The sequence below is a fragment of the Anastrepha obliqua genome, chromosome 4 (genome assembly GCF_027943255.1).
Source record: "Anastrepha obliqua isolate idAnaObli1 chromosome 4, idAnaObli1_1.0, whole genome shotgun sequence".
Classification (NCBI taxonomy): Eukaryota; Metazoa; Arthropoda; class Insecta; order Diptera; family Tephritidae; genus Anastrepha; species Anastrepha obliqua.
Genome location: NC_072895.1, coordinates 36,410,620 through 36,432,163, shown reverse-complemented (window position 1 = coordinate 36,432,163; position 21,544 = coordinate 36,410,620). Strand labels below are relative to the sequence as shown.

General features: G+C 35.4%; 1 protein-coding gene across 2 annotated transcripts in view; it reads left to right on the top strand.

The window, feature by feature from the left end:
• Nucleotides 1–21,544, top strand: part of LOC129246138 (transcription factor CP2) — a 65,761-nt gene that overhangs the window by 7,906 nt on the left and 36,311 nt on the right. The window contains exons 2-3 of one of the 2 annotated variants that reach the window (XM_054884700.1): nt 3,675–3,789; nt 6,932–7,135. In XM_054884700.1, coding sequence (XP_054740675.1) covers nt 3,675–3,789; nt 6,932–7,135 — 319 coding nt within the window. Of the gene's footprint in view, nt 1–3,674; nt 3,790–6,931; nt 7,136–18,936; nt 19,025–21,544 lie in introns of those variants that run through there. The other variant, XM_054884701.1, reaches the window with a different exon arrangement.

Here is a 21,544-nt window from a genome sequence, read left to right as displayed (position 1 = left end):
GCTGCTCTTCCGAAAAAGGATTTGGCCATTTATTTGTGTTTTGGCACTCAGTTTTGATGAAACCAAATCTACCAAAAAGCATTATTACCGTCAGCTACGAAGATGTTTGAAAGGCTAGTTTTTCTTGGATTTTATGAAAAGGCAACGATTGCAAGTATCGCAGCCGAATGTGTGTAGAGTGAACACAGCCAAATGGGATTGAAATGTTGGATTGGTCTATGCTATTAAAAATGTTTGGTCAAACAGTTATCAAGGGAATTTGGCTAATTTGGAGCCGCCTACCTCCACAACTCGCACAGAAATTAACACAAAGATGTGAAGCCATTATAGCTAATGGTAGTAACTATGCATTTCATTGAAGGTATTGCATATTGTAAATAAAGGGTGTTTTTTTATAGGTTAGGTTTTCAAGATGAAATAAAACGTATATAATTTAATGTTATGGCCAAGAATTTAGCTTTATTATAAAGATAAGGGTTTGCCATTATGTTTTAAAAATGATTTCGGGCAAGTGGTCGCCGCGGCTGGCTCGAATAAATTCCAGCCGAGAGGCCCAATTTTCGACCACTTTTTGCAGCAATTGGGGCCGTATGTCAGCAATAACGCTCCGAATATTCTCTTCCAAGACGTCAATCGTCTCGGGCTTATCTGCGTAGACAAGCGACTTCACATAGCCCCACAAGAAATAGTCCAGCGGTGTTATATCGCACGATCTTGGAGGCCACGCCACAGGTCCACGGCGCGAGATAATGCGCTCACCAAAAGTTTCCTTCAATAAATCGATTGTTGCGTTGGCTGTATGACATTTGGCGCCGTCTTGTTGGAACCAAAGGTCGTCCACATCAACATCGTCCAATTCAGGCACGAAAAAGTCATTAATCATGGCTCTATAGCGCTCTCCATTGACTGTAACATTATGGCCGGCTTCATTTTTAAAGAAATATGGACCAATGATTCCCTCTGCCCATAGAGCAGACCAAACAGTGACTTTTTGAGGATGTAACGGCGTCTCAGCAATAGCTTGTGGATTATGTTCACTCCAAATGCGACAATTTTGCTTATTGACATACCCATTCAACCAAAAGTGAGCTTCATCGCTGAACAAAATTTTCTTGTGAAAATCGGGATCGGTGGCCATCTCGTTTTGGACCCAAATTTGCACGATTTGCAAACGTTGTTCAGGTGTAAGTCTATTCATTATGAAATGGCAAACCAAACTGAGCATAAATCAAGTGACAGCTGTCAAAAAGACCATCTACGAAAAAAGTGCCAACTTGAAAACCTAACCTCTAAAAAAACACCCTTTATTATAAGTCCATACAATGTATGGTAGTTTTCTAGAATCGAATTGGTGTATTTTTCTTGTATTCAGCTTTGACGTTTAAATTCTTGGATTTCAATATAGTATCCAAACAGATGTGACGTCCGACATGCGGGTCCAGTCAGACCTTTCCTTAAATTTATACTTATTATTTAATATCGATCTACAAAACTATCATGATGAAAAAGTCCTTAGAAAATAATGTTATAATGAAATTAAAAAAAGGAACACCTTTGGGCAGACATATGGATGCGGGTAGGGCTACTAACATTTTGAATGAAGTGTAGTACTAATCAAATATAGAAGTTGATCCCACGACTGAGATGTGATGAGAATGCGTGGCGATGAGCAGGGGAAGGAGTGAGAAATGATATGAATGAAGACCTCTTAGGTAGCTCACTTATAAAGGCGAGATCTGAGACATGCTTGGCCTCTTATGCCAATGAAGGGTGCTCGGTTTCTTTATCCCGGTTAATCTTAACTTCCGTATATACATTTCCAGTATAAAGCTGATCAGTCGTATAATAATTAAACCTTCGAATAACGCGGGTTTTCACCGACCAAAGCATGCCGCCCCAATGCAGTAAATTTCAACCCTTATCATCATTACTGTATTAACTCTAAACAGCTAGAGCAACCTAGCTAACACTTCTGTTCGGGGCAGGAAGCCTAAAACTCCGCGCGATGTATATTTTAGCTGTGTCTTCCAAAGAAGGCTCCATCCACACTCAACTTCTGTTATATGCAACGGTTGGTGCCACCTTAAGATCTGTTCAGGTCTTGAGACACATAGGGAGGGCGCCACACAGTTTATGGCCGCATGTTGCTCTCGCTAACATACGCCCTCAGCTTCCACGGTTTCTACTTTCCATAATACGTGGATGCCTCCCCTAAGCACCCCATTCAGAAACTCCTCGGTTCCCCGGAGCTCATCGAAACAGCATAACTATCCTGATGCCTTCTGATGTTCCCACTACAACATTTCCACTGTGAAGCATGTATGCTCCCCATCAAGGAGCGCAGTATTATGCTTAGCAAGTACAAGACAACCACTGGATCTCCTAGTCTACAACCAGGCAATTAACGACATTCACCGAGAGTCCCTTACCACCTTTATAAACTCTTGCACTCCGAATGTCGTTATCAGAGTCCAACCACGACCCACTGCAGACCAATAGTTTCAGCTGCCTCGTGAAACCCGCGTTGCTCTTGCAAAATTGCGTTCCGGATATTCCATTTGGTTAAATTCCTATTTATCCAGAATCGTCCAGGCATACTCAATTTGCCCGGAATTTGAAGGGACCCCGCACGAGACTAACTATATATTTACATGTCTCCTTTAATCCACTCATCTAACATCCCTTTCCCACTATACCCACCCTGTCGAGGGTGTACGTTTCCGGGGTTTACCTTTAGATGAGATAGACAACAACAACAACAACAACAGAAATTTAGTATTAACATATAAAAAGCGGATGAGGTTTTTTGTTCTCAATAATATTACTTATAAATTTATGGGGGATCTGAATCAGGTGGGTACGAGTATGTGTGCCACGTTAGGCGAGTTCTGCTCAAAAATGGATGTGACATTGTCAAGTTTTAAAAATATTTCGGGCTGTAGCCGAATGGATTGGTGTGTGACTACCATTCAGAAATGCATAGGTTCGAACCTCCGTGTATGAAACACCTCCGAGTGTATTTCTACCATGAAAAAGCTCCTCATAAAAACCATTTGCCCTTTGGAGTCGGCTTAAAACTGTAGGACCCTCCATTCGAAGGAAAACATAAAGACGCATACCACAAATGGGAGGTGAAGCTCGTCCAACACCTATTTACGTTTCAACACCAATCTATGTACGTTGAATGGAGAGTAATATGAGCCGGGAAAACTGGGCTAAATCGACTTCTCTCATCGGTTTGAGCCTTTGGTATATATTACATATATTTATATCTCGATTCCTCTTTGCTGTTATGCTTTAATCGTTATGTGAACAAAATTATAACACCCTTGGGCACAAGTGCGCGCGGGACATTTGAAAACTGAAATGTTCTACGAAAATATTTGTTAGTGAATTTTAATGGGGGTTACGGGATACAATATACAAAAGTGACAGTACAAGCATTTGCCTACTTGTAATTGTCAGAAATACTCGCCAACCATAATGTATTATGGGGTCGCTTTTCTGTTTCAAAAATGCGGTTTTACAATTGATGTTTTCACTGCTTGAGGTTCATTTTCATTATGTACTTAATTGGCTCGGTTTTAATTAAAAGTTGTTTGAAACTTAGTTTGACATAAATTTTATTTCGATATGGACTTTAATAACTGTTTTGTTTTTGTTTTCCCCCATAGATATTGAACAAAACAAATCGTTATTATATAAACGGCTATTCACATCACCAGATAGCATCGGATTATGTTATCACTTTTGTAGACTCTCCACCGAATTCTGAGGAATCTTGGACAGGTATGCCTTTAAAAAATATTTAATGATATTTATGCTTTTCAAATATTTACTACTAAACGGAGTTAATATTGCTTTATGTTTAAAAGAGAATTTTTGCTTTTCAAACGAGAATTTTTGCTTTATCACATTATCAATACGAGGGGTGCCTTTTATATTTCGGGATTTGGCAACCCTGGTGTTGCAATCTGGCAACTGACAGCTGTATCGTAAAGTTTGACATTTTTTGGCTTTTACGTACTCAGAACGTTTTGAAATACCAGCGCTATTTGTGTTGTTTACAGTTACTTAAAAGATTCATCTCGGTCCAAAAATGGAATTAAATCGTGAACATTTTCGTGCGATTATTTTCCACAACTTTCGACGTGGATTAACTCAGCAACATTGCATGGATGAATTTAATTCATTTTTTGGCGATGAAGATCCATCAAGGACCAGTGTTTATCGATGGTATGGTGAATTCAATCGTGGTCGTAGTTCACTCCAAGACGAATTTCGTGAAGGTCGTCCAAAATCAGTTGTTGTTCCGAAAACCATTGATGTTGTGCGCGAACTGATATTGCAAGATCGTCATGTGACCTATCCTGAGATTGAGACAATGTTAGGCATTAGTGGGACCAGCATACATTCAATATTGCATAAACATTTGACTGTCAAAAAAATTTGTTCGCGTTGGATCCCACACAATTTGTTAATCGCTCAAAAAAACCAAAAATCGCTCTGTCGATTGATCGAAAGAAATGCTCAAAAAATACGATCGCGGGGCTTCGAAACACGTCTATGACTTCGTGACGGGTGATGAATCATGGATTTAGGCGTATGAGCCCGAAAGTAAACAGCAGTCGACTGTATGGGTATTTCAAGGTGAGCCAAATCCAACAAAAGTTGTTCGCGCACGAAGCACTTCCAAGCAAATGGTCGCCTGTTTTTTCGGGAAAACTGGACATGTCGCAACCGTACCACTAGAACAACGCAGAACAGTAAATTCTGAGTGGTACACAACCATTTGTTTGCCAGTTGTCTTCCAAGAAATTAGGAAAACCAATCGCCAAAGACGGATCACTCTTCACCAGGACAATGCGAGCTCTCACACAGCGGCTCAAACAACTGCATTTTTGAGCACCCAAAACATCGAATTAATGGGTCATCCGCCGTATAGTCCTGACCTGGCGCCGAATGACTTCTTTTTATTCCCGTACGTAAAAAACAAACTGAGAGGTCAACGTTTTTCGACACCTGAAGAAGCGGTTGCGGCATTCAGAATGCATGTTTTGGAGGTACCTCATTCAGAGTGGCAAAAGTGCTTCGACAATCGGTTCAAACGCATGCAAAAGTGTATAGATCTTCATAGAGAATATTTTGAAAAACAATAAAGTGATTTTCGATGATTAAAATTTGTTTTTGTTCTCTAATCCCGACATATAAAAGGCACCCCTCGTATTTAGGCATTTAGCAAAAGTATCATTAGCATTACTTGTTTAATGCAGTAATCTCGTCAATCGTAATTTAGGCTCCACAGGTAAAACAAATTGAAACATTAAAATACAATCATCGCCTGATTTTATGGTTCACTGATAACAAAATGTTGGGAAATATTTTATGAGTAGTTAAAAGGTTTTTTTAAAAGCTCGTGAACGCCTAACATGCATTATTCTCATATATCGTTTGGGGGCTTTATTAAGGAGCACAATTAATAGAAACACTTAATAGTTCAGCTAAAGTCGGTTTAAGGGCAGAAACAAATAGTTCGAGATAAGTTAAAAATAATGTTCATTGCCGTTTTATTTAAACTATGCACGTGTAATCTATTCTCATACATAAAGGGTGGTCCAAATGCCAGTTTCTATTTAAATCATAGGCTTTTGAGACATTTAATAGCCCAAATTAGATATTGAATATAAAGAAAATTCATCTATTCTGGTGAGGCACATTTCCATCATGTCACGTTAAAAGTGACGCTTTGCGAAATTTTGAAAATGCTGCTGGAAACGTCTTTCCGATCAATGATGAACACTAGTACCACGATTACCGATTTTTTGTGGGTTAAAACTTAATTCATGGACTTCAACGCTCTTTCCGTTTAGCAGGACGGCGCAATGTAACTTAAAGAGTATCAAATAACCGAGCTCTTGCGCGCTAAGTAACCGTGCCTTCTTTTGCACTGCCTGTTGAAGCTGTAATTCGACCTCTTTGATTGTATAAGCTAAAAAAATGGGCACTCCAAATACCAAGGATGATAGATTTACAAGGTTTGACCAATACCTAACTGTTGTGAAAAACGAAATTGTGAGGGGAACTTCGGCTGCCACGTCATAGGGGATTCGGCAGTCGAACTCTCACATGTATTCACACACTCGTCCAATCAGACGTTGTTCGGATAGCAACCAAGCAATATGAGCGAAGACTGTGTTTGATTTTGTTTTCGTGTAACACTAACACAATCTTATCGCCAGCTTAAATCTGCAAAATAATTTCTCACATATCCACGCTCTCGTCCAATCAGTCGTTGCTCAGATGGCAACGAAGTGTCATTGGTTGATCTTTTTCTTATATCACTAACACAATCTCAGTTTTTTTGTAAGCACATCCCCTGTTACGTCTGCCCATCAGCTGATTCTGTCAAATTCACTGAGCGCCGGATAACGGTTTGTTAGTGGCCATACCTTCTCAATTCTTTTCACTTTTCAAGAATTAAGTGCGAATAATTGTTTTACTCATTTTATAATATTTTTTAGAAGACCACTTTATTTGAACCACCCTTTATTCTCTGTTGTTATTTTTTTATTTGTAATACCTCAGAAAGTTAATGATATACAAAAAAATCTATAATAAATAACGATAAAGTGATTAAAGGCCGAGTATAAAAGACTTCAAGTAAATTGTTTAGTACAAAGGAACTCCAGTTATATTTAGTTAGTGAAAAGTAGTTAATAGTTATAAGCATTGTTTTGAATGTACGAGTAATTATTTCTTCATAGTACTACCAATCAAAAAATTGCCCGAATTGTAGTGAACAAATCTAATTAGTATCTTAGTTGAGTGACTGTAAAAATTAATAATCGGTTAACCTCTACTACTATTAAAAATCGCCTGAAATTTATTTCTGGGAATATCAAACAAGTTTATGATACAGTATAATTTTCAGACGAACACTCGAAGGAATCGCCTGGTCCACAAATTATCGACGTACAAACAATTTATTCAAATAGTGGATCGCGAAAGAGACGAATGGATTGGGACTCATTGGATATCGGTCAAAGTGGAACCCCAACTACAGTACAGTCTGGAGAATTAGCCAATAAAATTCCACATCACGAAAAAGAAAAACAAAAAAAGGAAAAAACGGCGGGTAAGTGCTTTCCCAACCTTAAGTCTGGTCAAATACTCATTTTTTATAGATATTTTTTAGGAATTTTGTTTTTTAAGAAAATAAAATGCGATCGTTTTGATTTTATAGTATATTATTATGACATGAAATAGTATACAAAACATTTTTTTTTACATATTTTTTTGTAGTAGTGTGGCACCAAAGTAAGCGTCTTAAAAAAAAGATAGGTGGCTTGTCAACAGGATTTTGGCTCTTCGGGACATCTGATTGATCTGAAATTTTCATCAGTTATTTCACACATTAGTAGTTCTGGCAGGTGCTACTTTCGTTTTTTTTCAGTCCTAATTTCCACCCGAAAAACGTACCTTTTTTTTAAAACTCCGCCATTTTGTTATTTTTCAAAAATATTTTCCCATTGTAACACCTGCCAGAATGACAAGCTTACAGAATAATAATCAGTTTAATACCAATCAAATTTGCGCCAATATAAATTTTAGACAATATAAGTTTGCTGGCGATAGGTGGCCGTGGACCGATGTGTCCCAAAAGCATACATTCGGAGAACTTTTATATGAAAGAAAATGCTCAAAATCGTATACAAAAAAAAAAAAAAAAAAAAAAAAAAATCAACGTTAATTTCGAGCCACTGGAAACTTTAACTTCATTGTACTAAAATTTGGTGGACTATAAAACTGCACACCTTGAAGTTTTTTAAAAGTCGAAAATTTTCATTGAATTTTTTTATAAATTTTGGAACTTGAATTTATTAGTTTTTTATACAATGAACTGAATTGTTATTGAAAATCAACGAAAAAAATGTTGCATGAAAAATTATTATAATATTGAGTTATAAGAATATTGTAAAAGGATAAAGTGACTTAATTATATGAGCACAAGTGTAGGTTTAGATATGTTCTTGTATGTTGAAAATTTTAAATTTGGCTGATACATATACAGAATTAGGCTGCGGTAGGAAAGAAACCAATTACTTATACTTGTGGTAGTAGTGAACGTCTTAAATCGACATCTTACTGTACTTACAGTACACAGACTTAGAGCCAAACTAGAAATGGAAAGGCATATTCGTACCTCGGAGTCACAAAAGTTCATCGAAATATATACTACAAGTATTAAATGTATAGTTTGAATTATTTAAAATGCATTGCCGAATAAACACTGAATACTTGCGCGTTTCTAGTTTTTTATTTTAACTTTTCAAAAATATCGGTTTTGACCGATGAAACAGCTTCTGAGGTATTGGTGTACCTTCTTATGTATTTACTTACCATACATAGCTAATCTTTTATATCTATCGAATTTTTTAAATTTATTTATTTATTTTATTTAATAAGATCACTATGTCTGGAGTCAAAGGATTATATAGGCATTTTCCTCGAATCGATTTCAACTTTTATGCCCGCGTCCACTTGTGCCCTAGGAAATTATTATTTTTCACATAACCATTGTGTATAACCGCATACAGGCGCAGAATAATGTGAAGAGTCGATTTTGTCATGTTCGTCCGTCCGTCATTGAAAATTAGTAGATATATTACTCTTCATCCGCGAAAGATTAGTGGTGAAAATGAACGAAATCGAAACCACTCTTCGATAACGGTAGTTTTTAAAAAAGAAAAAAACGTAATAAAGGGTCTTCCAATAAGAGGAGTTATGCTTGTGCGGCACGTAGCGCCGTCTTGTTGAAAATAAATGTTGTTCAGATCAATACCATTCACCGGACATTCACCGGCTATCGTTAATCATCTCTCGATAGCGCAATCCATTCACCGTAACTGTTGCTCCAGCTTCATTTTCGAAAAAGTAAGGTCCAATGACTCCGCTGGACCATAAACCGCACCAAACAATCACACGTTGAGGATAGAGAGGCTTTTCAACAATAACTCTTGCATTTTCTGAGCCCCAGATCTGACAATTTTGCTTGTTGACGAAGTCATCGAGATGGAAATGGGGCCTCATCACTCAAGATGATTTTTCGATAGAATTCCGGATCATTTTCATGTATTTCGACGACCCAATCAGTAAAGATACGATGTTGTTGATGATCGGCCGGCTTGAGTTCTTGTGTTAACTGGACTTTATAGGCCTTAAGACCCAAATCTTTACGCAAAATACGGTGCAATGACTTTTATGGAATGCCTCATTCCAGAGAACGACGAGGAATGGACAAACCTGGGTTTTCTTCAACACTTTCGGCTACAACAGCAATATTTTCGGCTGTTCTTGAGCGACGTGCACGGGTTTTATTCTTCACATCACTAACTTGTCCCAACAGTTCGAATTTTTTTACCAATTTCTGTATTGCGGTCCGACAAGGTGGTTCACGGTGACCGAGTTTTAAGAACCGTTTTTGCCAAATGTTCACAATTTTTATAGTGAATTTTAATAATTTCAATATGCTGTTTAAGCATGTATCGTTTTTTATTAATGGCGTAGTTTTTACTTGTCAAATATCAAAAAATGACAGCTTCAAAAGTGACATCTACCGAAATACCAGGCTATTCAAAATAAACCCCTGTTATTGGAAAGCCCTTATCTCTTTCGCAAATAAAGCAAAATTATTCACATTAGGTACAAATGATGAATCAAAAAAATGCGTCGTGAGCAAAATTAAAAAAAAAAAACGGATTGCAGAAAAAAATAAAAAATTGTATCTCAATATGTCCTACTCAATACGTACCTATAGCATCGTCACAAAACGGAACCGATGATGTTGACTGCAGTTGACACTTGGCGTGCATTAATCTATGTATACATACATACATATATTTTTGTATACACCTGTGTTCAAAATAATAGTAACGCGACGAACTAATAAGCTTTACATTTTTTTTTGTATCTATTTTTTTTTTATGTTTTTACAAAAGTATATTTAATAGCTTATAAAAGTTTTTTTCCAATAGCGGTCGCCCCTCGGCAGGCAATGGTAAGCCTCCGAGTGTATTTCTGTCACGAAAAAGCTCCTCATAAAAAAAATAAAAAAAATTTGCCGTTCGGAGTCGGCTTGAAACTATAGGTCCCTCCACTTGTGAAACAATATCAAGACGCACACAACAAATAGGGGGAGGAACTCGGGTGTTTATATATGTATAATGCACTTATGTGTAGTTTATAATACAACACAAACCATAAACATAATTATCTTTTTACACGATAGATACGATTCCCACACAATTCGTGTAAAAAGAGAATTAGAAGAAAACAATATAAAAAATTCTTTCTAGAGTTCACTTAAGAATTTATTTCGTCCTTACACATTTTAATTCCTTAAATATATTATTAAATTCATATTATAAATAAATTATTAAACGGCGGATTGGCCAATCGTGGATCAGCGGTTCCCCCACAGGAACCAGAGCCAATAATCGGAATCAGTTCCGCAGGAATCATGAATTGGATCAGCGATTATGTATGCAATTTACATAAAGAGCGATGGTCCGGTCTAGAACGCTGCAGAACTGCAAAGTGTTTTGTGACAAGTCCGAACAGAAAACTGTCAAACTTTCTACTAAAACTTGAAAGGAAAGAACGGTATTATTACAGGATACAACCCTTGGGGTCAGCATATGACCACCATTGGAATCATTGAGGACCCGATGTGCGAGTCTTGCTTGGAGGAGGCGGATAGCACAGCATTTTCTCTGTGAGTGTCCTGCCTTTGCTAGAGCAAGGCTACGAATTTTGAGTTCCGATGAGAATGAGTAATATTCGTTCTCTAAAACTGGAGGATATTTACATATTTGCCAAAGAATCTGGGAAATTCTCTCAGGACTAACTACCTTTGTCGCTGTCTCTGTGCTTTTCTATCTCTTTCTCTGATACTTTTCTCCTTTCCTCCTTGACTATCAACAATATTTCCAGAGCTCTAAATACAATGGGCTTTTTAGCCTGTATTGTTTTTTTGTTTTGGGGAGCTAACAAATCTCTTGGTGCTCCTTGGCCTCCCTCTATTTGCAAGAAAAATTCATAAACTTAAAAATCGTATTAAATCAAATTCGTGTAAAAAGAGAATTTGGTGTAACTTGACTTTGGGAAAAATTCTGAAAAATTTAATAAATTTCAAAAAATTTTCATCAAGTTTTCAACTTTTTATTTAAAATCTTTAGAAGGTTTATAGGTATGCAATTTTATAGCCCAATCAATTTTAGTACAATAAAATACAAGTTTGAAGTAGGTTCAGAAACCGAGTTGACTCGTGATATATATATGTATATTTTTTTTTGCATCGATATTAAGAATTTTCTTCCACAAACGACTAAAGCACATATTCGACAGAAATGCTCAACACCTCAACGAAAAATGTTATAAAATAAAATTTCATAAATCAACGAGAAATTTTAGCTACTTGAAACTTACACTTTGTGAAACTAATACTGCATGCGCTATAAAACTACATATCCACAATTTTTCTAAAAACTTTGAATACAAAGTTGAAAAATTTTGATGTACAGTCTGTGTCAGAGAAAAGGAACCGCGATTATTCATGAAGTATAAAAGATATATATTTATTGTAAAATTTTGTTTACATGAAAGTATGTACAAAACTACGAGTCGCAATTACTCAATGAGCTGTGTAGTCTCCAATGGTTGTCGAATATAGCCTGACATCTTCCCGGCATGCTTTGAAGCTTTTCTACGTAGCTCGTCGACAAAGACGACTCGATTTAGCGAGTTGCTTTAAATCGTGGACTATCTTTTCGACAAGATGCGTTTTCATAATTCCTCACACATTTTCAATGGGGTTGTTGTGACGCCATTTTCTTGTTTTGTTGTTTCTCAATGTGTTTTTCTGAGAACAGTGGTTTTGATGATGTGGTCGTTCGATGGTGTTGATACTCACATCTATTCCCTTTTTAGCAAGAGTTGTGCGCTCTTGACGTAGTCGCAAAGAAGGGTCCCACTTAAAAAGTTAGATGATCACTTGATCCTGCTTTTTTGTCGTCCCCCGCTTCAAGCCACGCTCGGAAAAGTTATCAAAATTTTTGTACACCTTATACCGCTGATTCCACATCACAACATCCTTTTTTGATTTTTTAATCACTTTTGCAGCCGGGCAGATAATTTCGGCCCTTTCGAATGCATGCATATAAATACCGCCTCGAAACGCTTCGTGTACCTCTCACTCATTTTTGTTTGGTTGCGTTTACGGGAAAGTTTCGAAAGACACGAACCTGAGTTAGCACTGGCGTCGTAGCACTTGAGTGGGACTATTGCGCAGCAAAAAGCAGAGCGAAATATATCCTGAAGTTACAAGAAAAAACCCGGTTCAGACTGTAATTCTTTTTTGAACTTTGTTCAATTTTTGTGAACTTCAGACAAAGTTTACAACTTTAAATTATATATGGCTTCACTACATAAAAAATATTTAAAACTTGGTAGTTCGTCGCGCTACTATTATTTTGAACACATGTGTATGTATGTACATATATCAGCAAATATGTAAAAAATGTGTACAGCCCTTTTACTTTTCACTAAACACATTTGATAAAAGATCTTCGTTCAAGTTAGTTTATGCCCGGCCCAGAACGGGTTTTTCTAAGGAAAATTAAACACATTTACCTGCAATTAAAAAAGTTGAATTTGTAAATTTAAGACTGGTTTTTGTTATATATTCTAATTCATTATAGAAATGCCAACTGCGTCTCTACACTATTATTTACATGTTTTTTATGAAAATATTTAAATTTTGTTTTGAATTCAAGTTATACTCAAGTTGGATGTATGTATAGTTGCATATGTATGTATGTGGATGCAAATGAACCCTGCAGGAAAATTCGCGGTTACCAAACTGGTGCGCTGCCAGTGAATTTAGAGTCGTGACTAGGCCGCCTTCCTTTTCTTTTCTATATCAGCAACTGTTTTTTATGAAAATATTTAAATTTTGTTTTGAATTCAAGTTATACTCAAGTTGGATGTATGTATAGTTGCATATGTATGTATGTGGAAGCAAATGAACCCTGCAGGAAAATTCGCGGTTACCAAACTGGTGCGCTGCCAGGGAATTTAGAGTCGTGACTAGGCCGCCTTCCTTTTCTTTTCTATATAAGCAACTGTTACATTTTATACGGTTATGTCCTAGTAAATGCCATTTATCCATTTTTTAATACTTTTATAATATTTTTCGTTCCAAGAGAAATTAGTGAATTCCTCGAAATTGATTGTTTACAATTTTAGTATTCGAGTACATACATATCAGTGAATACCTATTTAACAAATTCAAAGCTACTGAGACTGTGGAACTCAGCTTAGAAAGTTTCAACCAAATTGTCTTCCCTTAATGAATTAAATATGTTTGAAGATGAGGATATTGCAGATATTGCTTTTTATGCATGGTCTACATAACGGTAATATTTTAAAGTATAAAATCGCTATCAATATTTAATTAAGATTACTCGCATGTAATAAAGGTTTTTTTAAGAGCTGTTATTTTGATATTCTAAGAAAAATGCTATTTTTTAATATAAATGATTGGATGTTTATGTCATTATAAAGAGGAAGGTATGCGGTTAATAGTGGAAAATAACATCAGGCAAATAACCACCACGACCACGCTTACATGACAATATGCTTTTCATGAAATTTTCCATAACCAAATTGCAAAGTGGCTGCTCTATGTCCTCGATAGCCTCACGAATTCCATCTTTGAGGTCTTGAATCGACCCTGGGCTGTTGGCGTAGACCTCCTCTTTCACGTGGCTCCAAAGAAAAAATGTGTTAAATCACAATATCTCGGTGGACAATTGTGATCACCTCTTCGTGATATAACATGGTCCGGAAACTTTTGCCGTAAAAGATCAATACCATCCAGCCATAAAAAATCGATAATCATCTCTACTGTTTAACACCTAATACCTGTTATTGGAAAACCCTTTATAATATATAATATATAAAAAATATGCTTATTAAGGGGTTATATACAGTTAGAAGACCGAAAAAAAGCGGGGTTTTCAGAATTTTTTCTGAGAAAACTTTTAAATTTATTGATCGATCTACAAATTTGTATACATATTATGTTATCTTTTAACTGTATTTTAAGACTTAGTATTAGTAAAAATATGTATTTAAAAAGAAACTACATCTGATCTCCGGGAGCTCCTCTCAAAAAATACATTTTGCGGTGACCACTATATCTCTGAACTGGATTCTCTGAAATTAAAAAACCAAACAAATTTCGTTAAAGTAATGTTAAATCCAGTAATTAATCGAAGGAATAAGCAAAATAAATTTTTTTGACAAAATGGCGGTTTCTCAAAAAAAACCCCGATTTTTAACCAAAATTTCGGCCTTAAATTGTTTATAAAAAAAAATATTTATCGTTGAGAAAAAATCTTCTATTAATTACTAAAAAATATATTTAAGAAGCTCGTGCTAAAATTTTAGACTAATCGGCTTAGCTGTTTTCGAGTAATGTTGGTCACCGACTTTGAAAACACCATCTTGAGGAAAACGCGTTTAAAGTCTGAAAAGCACTTTACAAGCACTCTGAAACGCCTTTTCAAATTTGCGTGTAACTTGAAAATATTCACCGGAAGATACAATATTAAATTTTCTGTGTGTATTTTTAAATATATGTACATTAAGAAAAAAAATTAAAAAAATAGAGTTTTTGAAAATTCTAACTGTATGTATATAACCCCTTAAGAGATTTTAGGAAACGAGTGTGCTAACGGCCACTTCTACCGAAGCAAACCCAAACAATAAAGAAAGGAGCAGTTGGGTTACGCGACAACAAAGAAAACAAATAGACGTGGAATAATTTAATAAAATATTTTTTTTGTCGCTTAAAATTACTACTGAATACAACTTCATCTAAACATTACAGGTTATGTCATTTTAAAAATTAACGATGTACGAGTATGTGCATAGTCACATAGGCATTTTAACGTTCGTCTCAGTAAGCGGAAAACCTAGTAAAAATTAACACACCTACATAAATGAAATTTGACACAAGAGTTAGTGTTGGCCAAAGACAGGTTATTATATTATTTAAATATGAAATATACATATATATTTAATATTGAAATATATTGGTAAGCAACGGTGCATTCTTTCGACATATTGACAAATTTTCGAGGACAAAAATATGTTATACGACCTTTCCACAAACAATAATGTTGCATATTCTGGTTTAAAATAATCTGTTCACAATTAAATTTATTAATAGTTCCTGTATTTTTTTCTTTGGACACTCTATTACGCTAATAAATACCACACTAAAACGTTTTCAAGGTCATGAAATGTAGACCCAGCTTTGACTTCAGTTTCTGAAAGTACTTTACGAAGCAAGCAAAAAAAATGATGGTGGCGGGTTGAAGTAGTGATTCATCCAGAATCCAACTAGCGCTTCCGCACCATTTTGTTGCCACAATCTGGCTACAAACTTGTTTAGCGGTTAATTGCAGCATGACTATATCCAGTCTGTGCGATTTAAGAATCTAACTAGGATATAGACGTATAAGCCACACAGTTGTTCGAGATTCTCCAACAGTGGTTTGCCCAGGGTTGACATTATCTCCTTCCATAGAGCATTCATTCCTTTCATAGGGAAATGGAATACCTTTCCTTTTTCTCTGGTTGTTTACAACTGTCACAGTTTGTGTTGTGAGGGATGCCCATTTCGGCTGCTTGGTCTTCGACAGACCAAAAGCCAGTTATGCCTACCGTGAGTCTTCAGGCGATGAGCCTTAAATGATAAAAAAGTTGAATTTTGTGGAAATACATGCAGTTTTTTGAAATTGTTTGTTACTTCTTCTCCTTATCTACACCTGTCACTATGTTGAAGTCTGGAAAACAAAATTCCAATTGACTTAAGAGAAAAAGTATTCAAAATCAATTTTCAAGTAAAATATTCACGAGACGATAAAACCGAAATAGGAGCAAAACACGAAAAATTCAAATGGGATTTTGATCGTTTAAAGATACTGAAGTCAACATTTTATGTGTTGCAATGTGTAATCGCCTCAAATTTGTACAGGAGATTAGATTTAAAGAAAGTAATTGGCACTAGTGTTCGGGCTCGGTGTTGGTCAAATAAAAGGGATTTTTAAGCGATCGCCCATCGGCAGGCAGTAGCAAACCTTCGAGTGCATCTCTACCATGAAGGTCAGGTTAGGTATATTTAATTGATCTGAATAGATCTCACAGAGGCCACAAGGGTCTGTAGTGTTACCAGTGTTGTTGGAGTCGTGTTAAGCATAGTTCGTGAGACATGTCTTGGCGAGTTTTAATAAACAGTTTAAACCTTTGCCACCAATATCCTTCACAGATGAAAACTATACCGATCTCAAGCAGTTGTAACGAGTTCTGTTTAGAGCAGGGCAATAGCTAAGGAGGTGGTCTAATGTACCCCTTTCTTCTTCGCATAAGTTACACGCGTCGTTCTGTACCAATCCCATTTTAGCTGCGTGATGCGGAGTGAGACAATGTCCCGTCAGTACTCCGACCAATAGTTTATATTCCTTCCTTTGGAGTGATAAAATAAAGTTGGTTGTTTTCATGTTGTAAGTTCGTAGCATTATTGTGGCAGTCCCGTGGGAGGTCGAGTATTCCCATATAAACTGTGCTACCATGAAGAAACTCCTCATAAAAAACCATTTGCAGTTCGGAGGCGACAGAAAACTGCAGGTCCTTCGATTTGTATTATAGAAAAATATCAAGACGCACAACGCAAATCGAAAGAAGATGTATGGGTGCGCTAATTGCAAACACTAAGTGAAACTAAGACCTTCTCCATTTTCCCTTTCTATTGCAGAGGAGGCCCTCCTCTTTCTTTGATATCACCAGCAGGTTTGGTACGCAATACTTTCGGAGCTGAAGCGTTGGCATCTACTATATTCATACGATGTGGCGCAGTCAAGTGCGATGCTACTTCAGATTTCGCCGCCGCTAACACGCGAAGATTCAAAAATTTTGCACAAATTCTTGCTATCGAACGCTTCAGCCGATGTAGTCATTGATTATGCGTTTGCGCCATGCAAGGAAACGAGACCTATAAAATGCGTTTTCATTCACCGAGAGAGGACTTCATTTATTCGATTCCTGCATTTTAGCAGCTGTATTTTATTTATGTACATATGTATGTATTAATTTTTGCTAATATCATCCTAGCAAAATTTAATGCATCTTCGCTTGCATTTTTTGAAGCTAAAATTGCTCCTTTTTCTAAACCTAATTACTGCTGACCTTACCGAGATTAATTGTATGAATTGCATCACGCTTTAAAAATGTTCCTCCAACAGCGTGGGCCTAGAAGTGATTGCTGCACACATACGAATTATAAGGCGCGGGGCGAACAGTTGGTTCTAATTTCAAATTTTGGAGCCACTTCTGTGCCACGGTATCATTCCGCGACAAAAGAAATCATTTTTTGTTTGCCTCGTTACACCCCCGTATAGGTTTTTAATGTTTCTGATTCTCGAAATCACTATAAAATTTTTCACAAAATTTTCACGATAGCTCAACTCAACCAACTCACTTTGCAAATTTGTCGTTCTGGCACGCACCAACTTTCCTTTTCATTTCTTTTATTTTGGAGCATTTCTATATTCGCAATTATAACCGTTGGCCCAATTAAAAAAAGTTCACTTCTATGACATCTTTGATATAAAAAATTACAACGACAAAAAACAAGTGGGAGAGCTCTTTTTATTTTTAATGGAGTAAAGTTTATTAAGAGATTTGTGGTGTGTTAATTTTCAATGTGGTGTTTAAAATTTTTGTGGTGCAAAACTCAGTGAGGTGCCTATATTTGAGGATGTTCTAAAATCTCTTATTAGCAAACCTTTCAAATCTTAATTATACTAAAAAATTTTAACAGTAACATATGCGCCTTCTCATTTCATTAACATTTTCTGTCCGAACGGCAAATATTTTTTATGAGCAGCTTTTTCATGGCAGAAATATAATATCGGAGTTTTGCCATTGTCTGCCGAAGGGCGACCGCTTATGGAATAAACTCTTTCTTCTTTCTGGTGTTTCACGGGGATTCGAACCTACGCACTTCCTAGTGGGAGTTACGCACCAACGCATTCGGCTATGGCGGCATTTTAAAGCACACAAAGTCCTCCGATTTCGCGCCGAAAAAATTTTAAGAAAATTCTGAAGTCATCTACAGCGATGAGTCACATTTTTAATGGCATGTGAAAAACTCTTTTTATTTGCTTTTGACAATTTCGAAAGGTTAGACAATTTTCAATTGTTAAAAATTATATTACATTGCTAAACTTATTAGAGGAATTTCCAATTTTTCAGTTAGGTCAGCAAACAGTTACGCGCATTTTTAGTAGGAATTAACAAGTGCATACATGCACATACAAGTACATATGTATGTATGTATGTACGTAAAACCACAATAAAAATATTGTACAAAATGCGTACTATTTACCACATCTGTTTACGTTTTGATTTGTTTAATCAAATTTAAAAGTATTTGTTCTCAGTGTAGTGTCAATGAAGGGCCAGATTACAGAATTTCAAATTATCTCCATTGATTAAATCTTTAAACCTATACTATAAATTGTGAACCCGCACAGCTTTCCACAAAATATTAAGAAACGTGTACTCAGTTGGTATATGAACTGTAAAAACAAATGTTGTGTTGAAGCACGTCGATTCATATGTACTTATGTAAAATACATGAAGTCATAGTATGCATTTTTCAATATAGTAATTAAATTCTATATAAAATACTCAGTAATATCGGATTTCGCTTAACATAAATACATTTTGTTATTTAAAGCAAATATTTTTGTCCGCTGGTTAAAGTGTTTGCACTGAGAGATTTACCACTGCAGTTTACAGTGAACAATAATAATAATACAAATGCAGGAGAATGCATCTACTAACAACGACAATGGTGCTCGTATTTACACCTGGTATCAGACAAATATCTCGGGTACGATCACAAGCGAAGACGTTATAAAATGAGTTTAAAAAAAGCAACAAATATAGAAGCGCGCAGAAGTGGTGTGTTTGTTGTTAATGGTGTTATTAACAAAACTGTACTATGTAAAACTATTATCAAAACGCGTGTTATAATTAGAAGATGGTGTTAGAAGAACTGTACGGTTGTACTCCTAAGTACATACATGTGTATGTATATACGCTGCTACATACATACATATGCATGTATATATACATGTACGAAATATGTGATATGATTGTGATTTCTAACGGTGGTAGAATTTGGAAGTCTTTGATCATTTTCATTCGATAGAAGAATCAAATTATGCTAATAAAATTTTATTTTATGAAATAAATTGAAAAAGTAATATAGAAAATTTGTTATTATTTGTTACCTATTAAAAATAGTATTGTATAAATAGCGAAAGTAAATAAAGTATATAGAAAAATTGTTATTATTTGTTCCCTACTAAAAAATAGTATAAATAGCGAAAGTAAATATTGCGGAGTATTTGTTTTATACACCGCGTAAAATATCTACATATTTATATATGCATGTTTGTATATGTAGCACAGGGACTTATTGATAAGTTTTGATAAGCTAAGCGGCTTTTATTTAGTTTTAATAATTTTTTTCGAAATATTCATTCTCCTACAAACACCTTATATGTATGTTAAATTTAAAACAATTCGAAAAATCTTCATCGAAATTCCGCACTTTTTAATCAGAATTAAGAAAAAAATCAAGTATGCAATTTTATAGCCTATAGAATTTCGGTATGATAAAGTGCATATTTCCAGTAGCTCAAAAATTGCGGTGATTTCTGAAATTTTTTTGGCTGCCAATGTTGGGTGTTCGATGAAAATTTATTACATTTTTTGTTTGTTTTTAATTTGGTTTGAAGCTTGAATTTGTATAGTTTTTGTAGGAGAATGAGGAATATTTTTATAAGAAAATTATTAAAATTAAAAAGAAACATAAAAATTCTCAAAACTTGTCAATGATCCCTGTGCTATATTTATTTAATGCGGTGTAGTATATAATACAAGGTGCTTCAAAATTAATCTACGACGTACATACGACGCCATTTGCAAAAATTATAAATTTTCCGATTGGCTCTTCTCCTCCTATTTGTTGCATGCGCTTCGATGTTGTTCCACGAATGGAAGGATCTACAGTTTTAAGCCGACTCAGAACGCGAATGGCTTTTTATGAGGAGCTTTTCCATGACAAAAATTCAATCGGAGGTTTGCCATTGGCTACCGAGGGGCGACTGCTATTAGAAAAATCTTTTTCTATTATTTGGTGTTTCATGCAACAAATATATAGCCAGCAATTTTATGAAACGTTCGTAGATAATAGAGAGAAATACAAACAAACGAGTCGGATAACAATTTGTATTCGAATCGGTGGGAAATTGATCAAAAGGCTTTGAAATGATTTATTTGACGCCGCTCCCATGCGGTCAGCGTAACAATAAATTTTGTGAAAGAAAGAGAAGGGATGAGAAGGGCACGCACAAAAGTTACGAACACATATAAAATGATATAATGATTCAAAAATCATTAAGCAGTACTTGAACGAGAATTGATACAATTATAGGAATGAAATATCTTGAAATAAGCTAAAACAAAGGTTAACACTGCACAATTCCATGCGCTGGGGCTTTCACATACTTGTGTATGCGTCGAAATTAACACCATAAATTTAGTAAAAATGATTTCAAGAGCACTTAACAAACAACTTACAATGAAAAACTGTTGCAACTTAATTTGACAACTTGTTGTTAATACCGGTGTGAATAAAAATTTAGTATTTGAAATAGGTGACGTATGATTTTCTGAAGACAAATTTTGGCATTTCGGAATTTTTTTAAATTTATACATAATTTTCTAGTCTCACCAAAATAAAATGTAATATTACAGGAAACAGTTTGAATTTGGTTATATGACATGATGTCCAAAACTAAGCCATTCTCCAGATATTCGATTTTATAAATAATTTACCAAAAATATTCTTCTGCTTGTACACCCACTTCTTTTTTCGTGTTAGTTCAAGGGACCAACTTGTTTTATGTTTGTAGTTAAAGTCTATACCAGTAAATAAAAAGCACCAGTAAAATTTGAATCAAGCCCTGACAATTAAAAATGGCTGCTTGATAAAGTTTTGAATTTAGAATTTTCACTAAGAGTCTTCTGTTTCACGTCAATAAAAAGAAAAAAAATTGTATGGAAGCTATTTTGCAAATATTTTCTAAAACTAGTATGTCTTTTAGCTACCGAAAAAGGAATAATATTTAAAGGAAAAAAGTAGCCCGTAGGCGGCTAGCAGGCTCAACTAGCGGAGGGTAAAATTCCCAAAAAAAAAGAACAAATTGTAAAAATACTTGACTAAAACAAATAACTTAACAAATTCGTTCTCGATTAGGCCACCCCTATTCCTGACATAAATACTCATTATTTTCCATAATTTTTTTTATTGTTTAAATTATGCCAGTTTCTAAACAGCTAG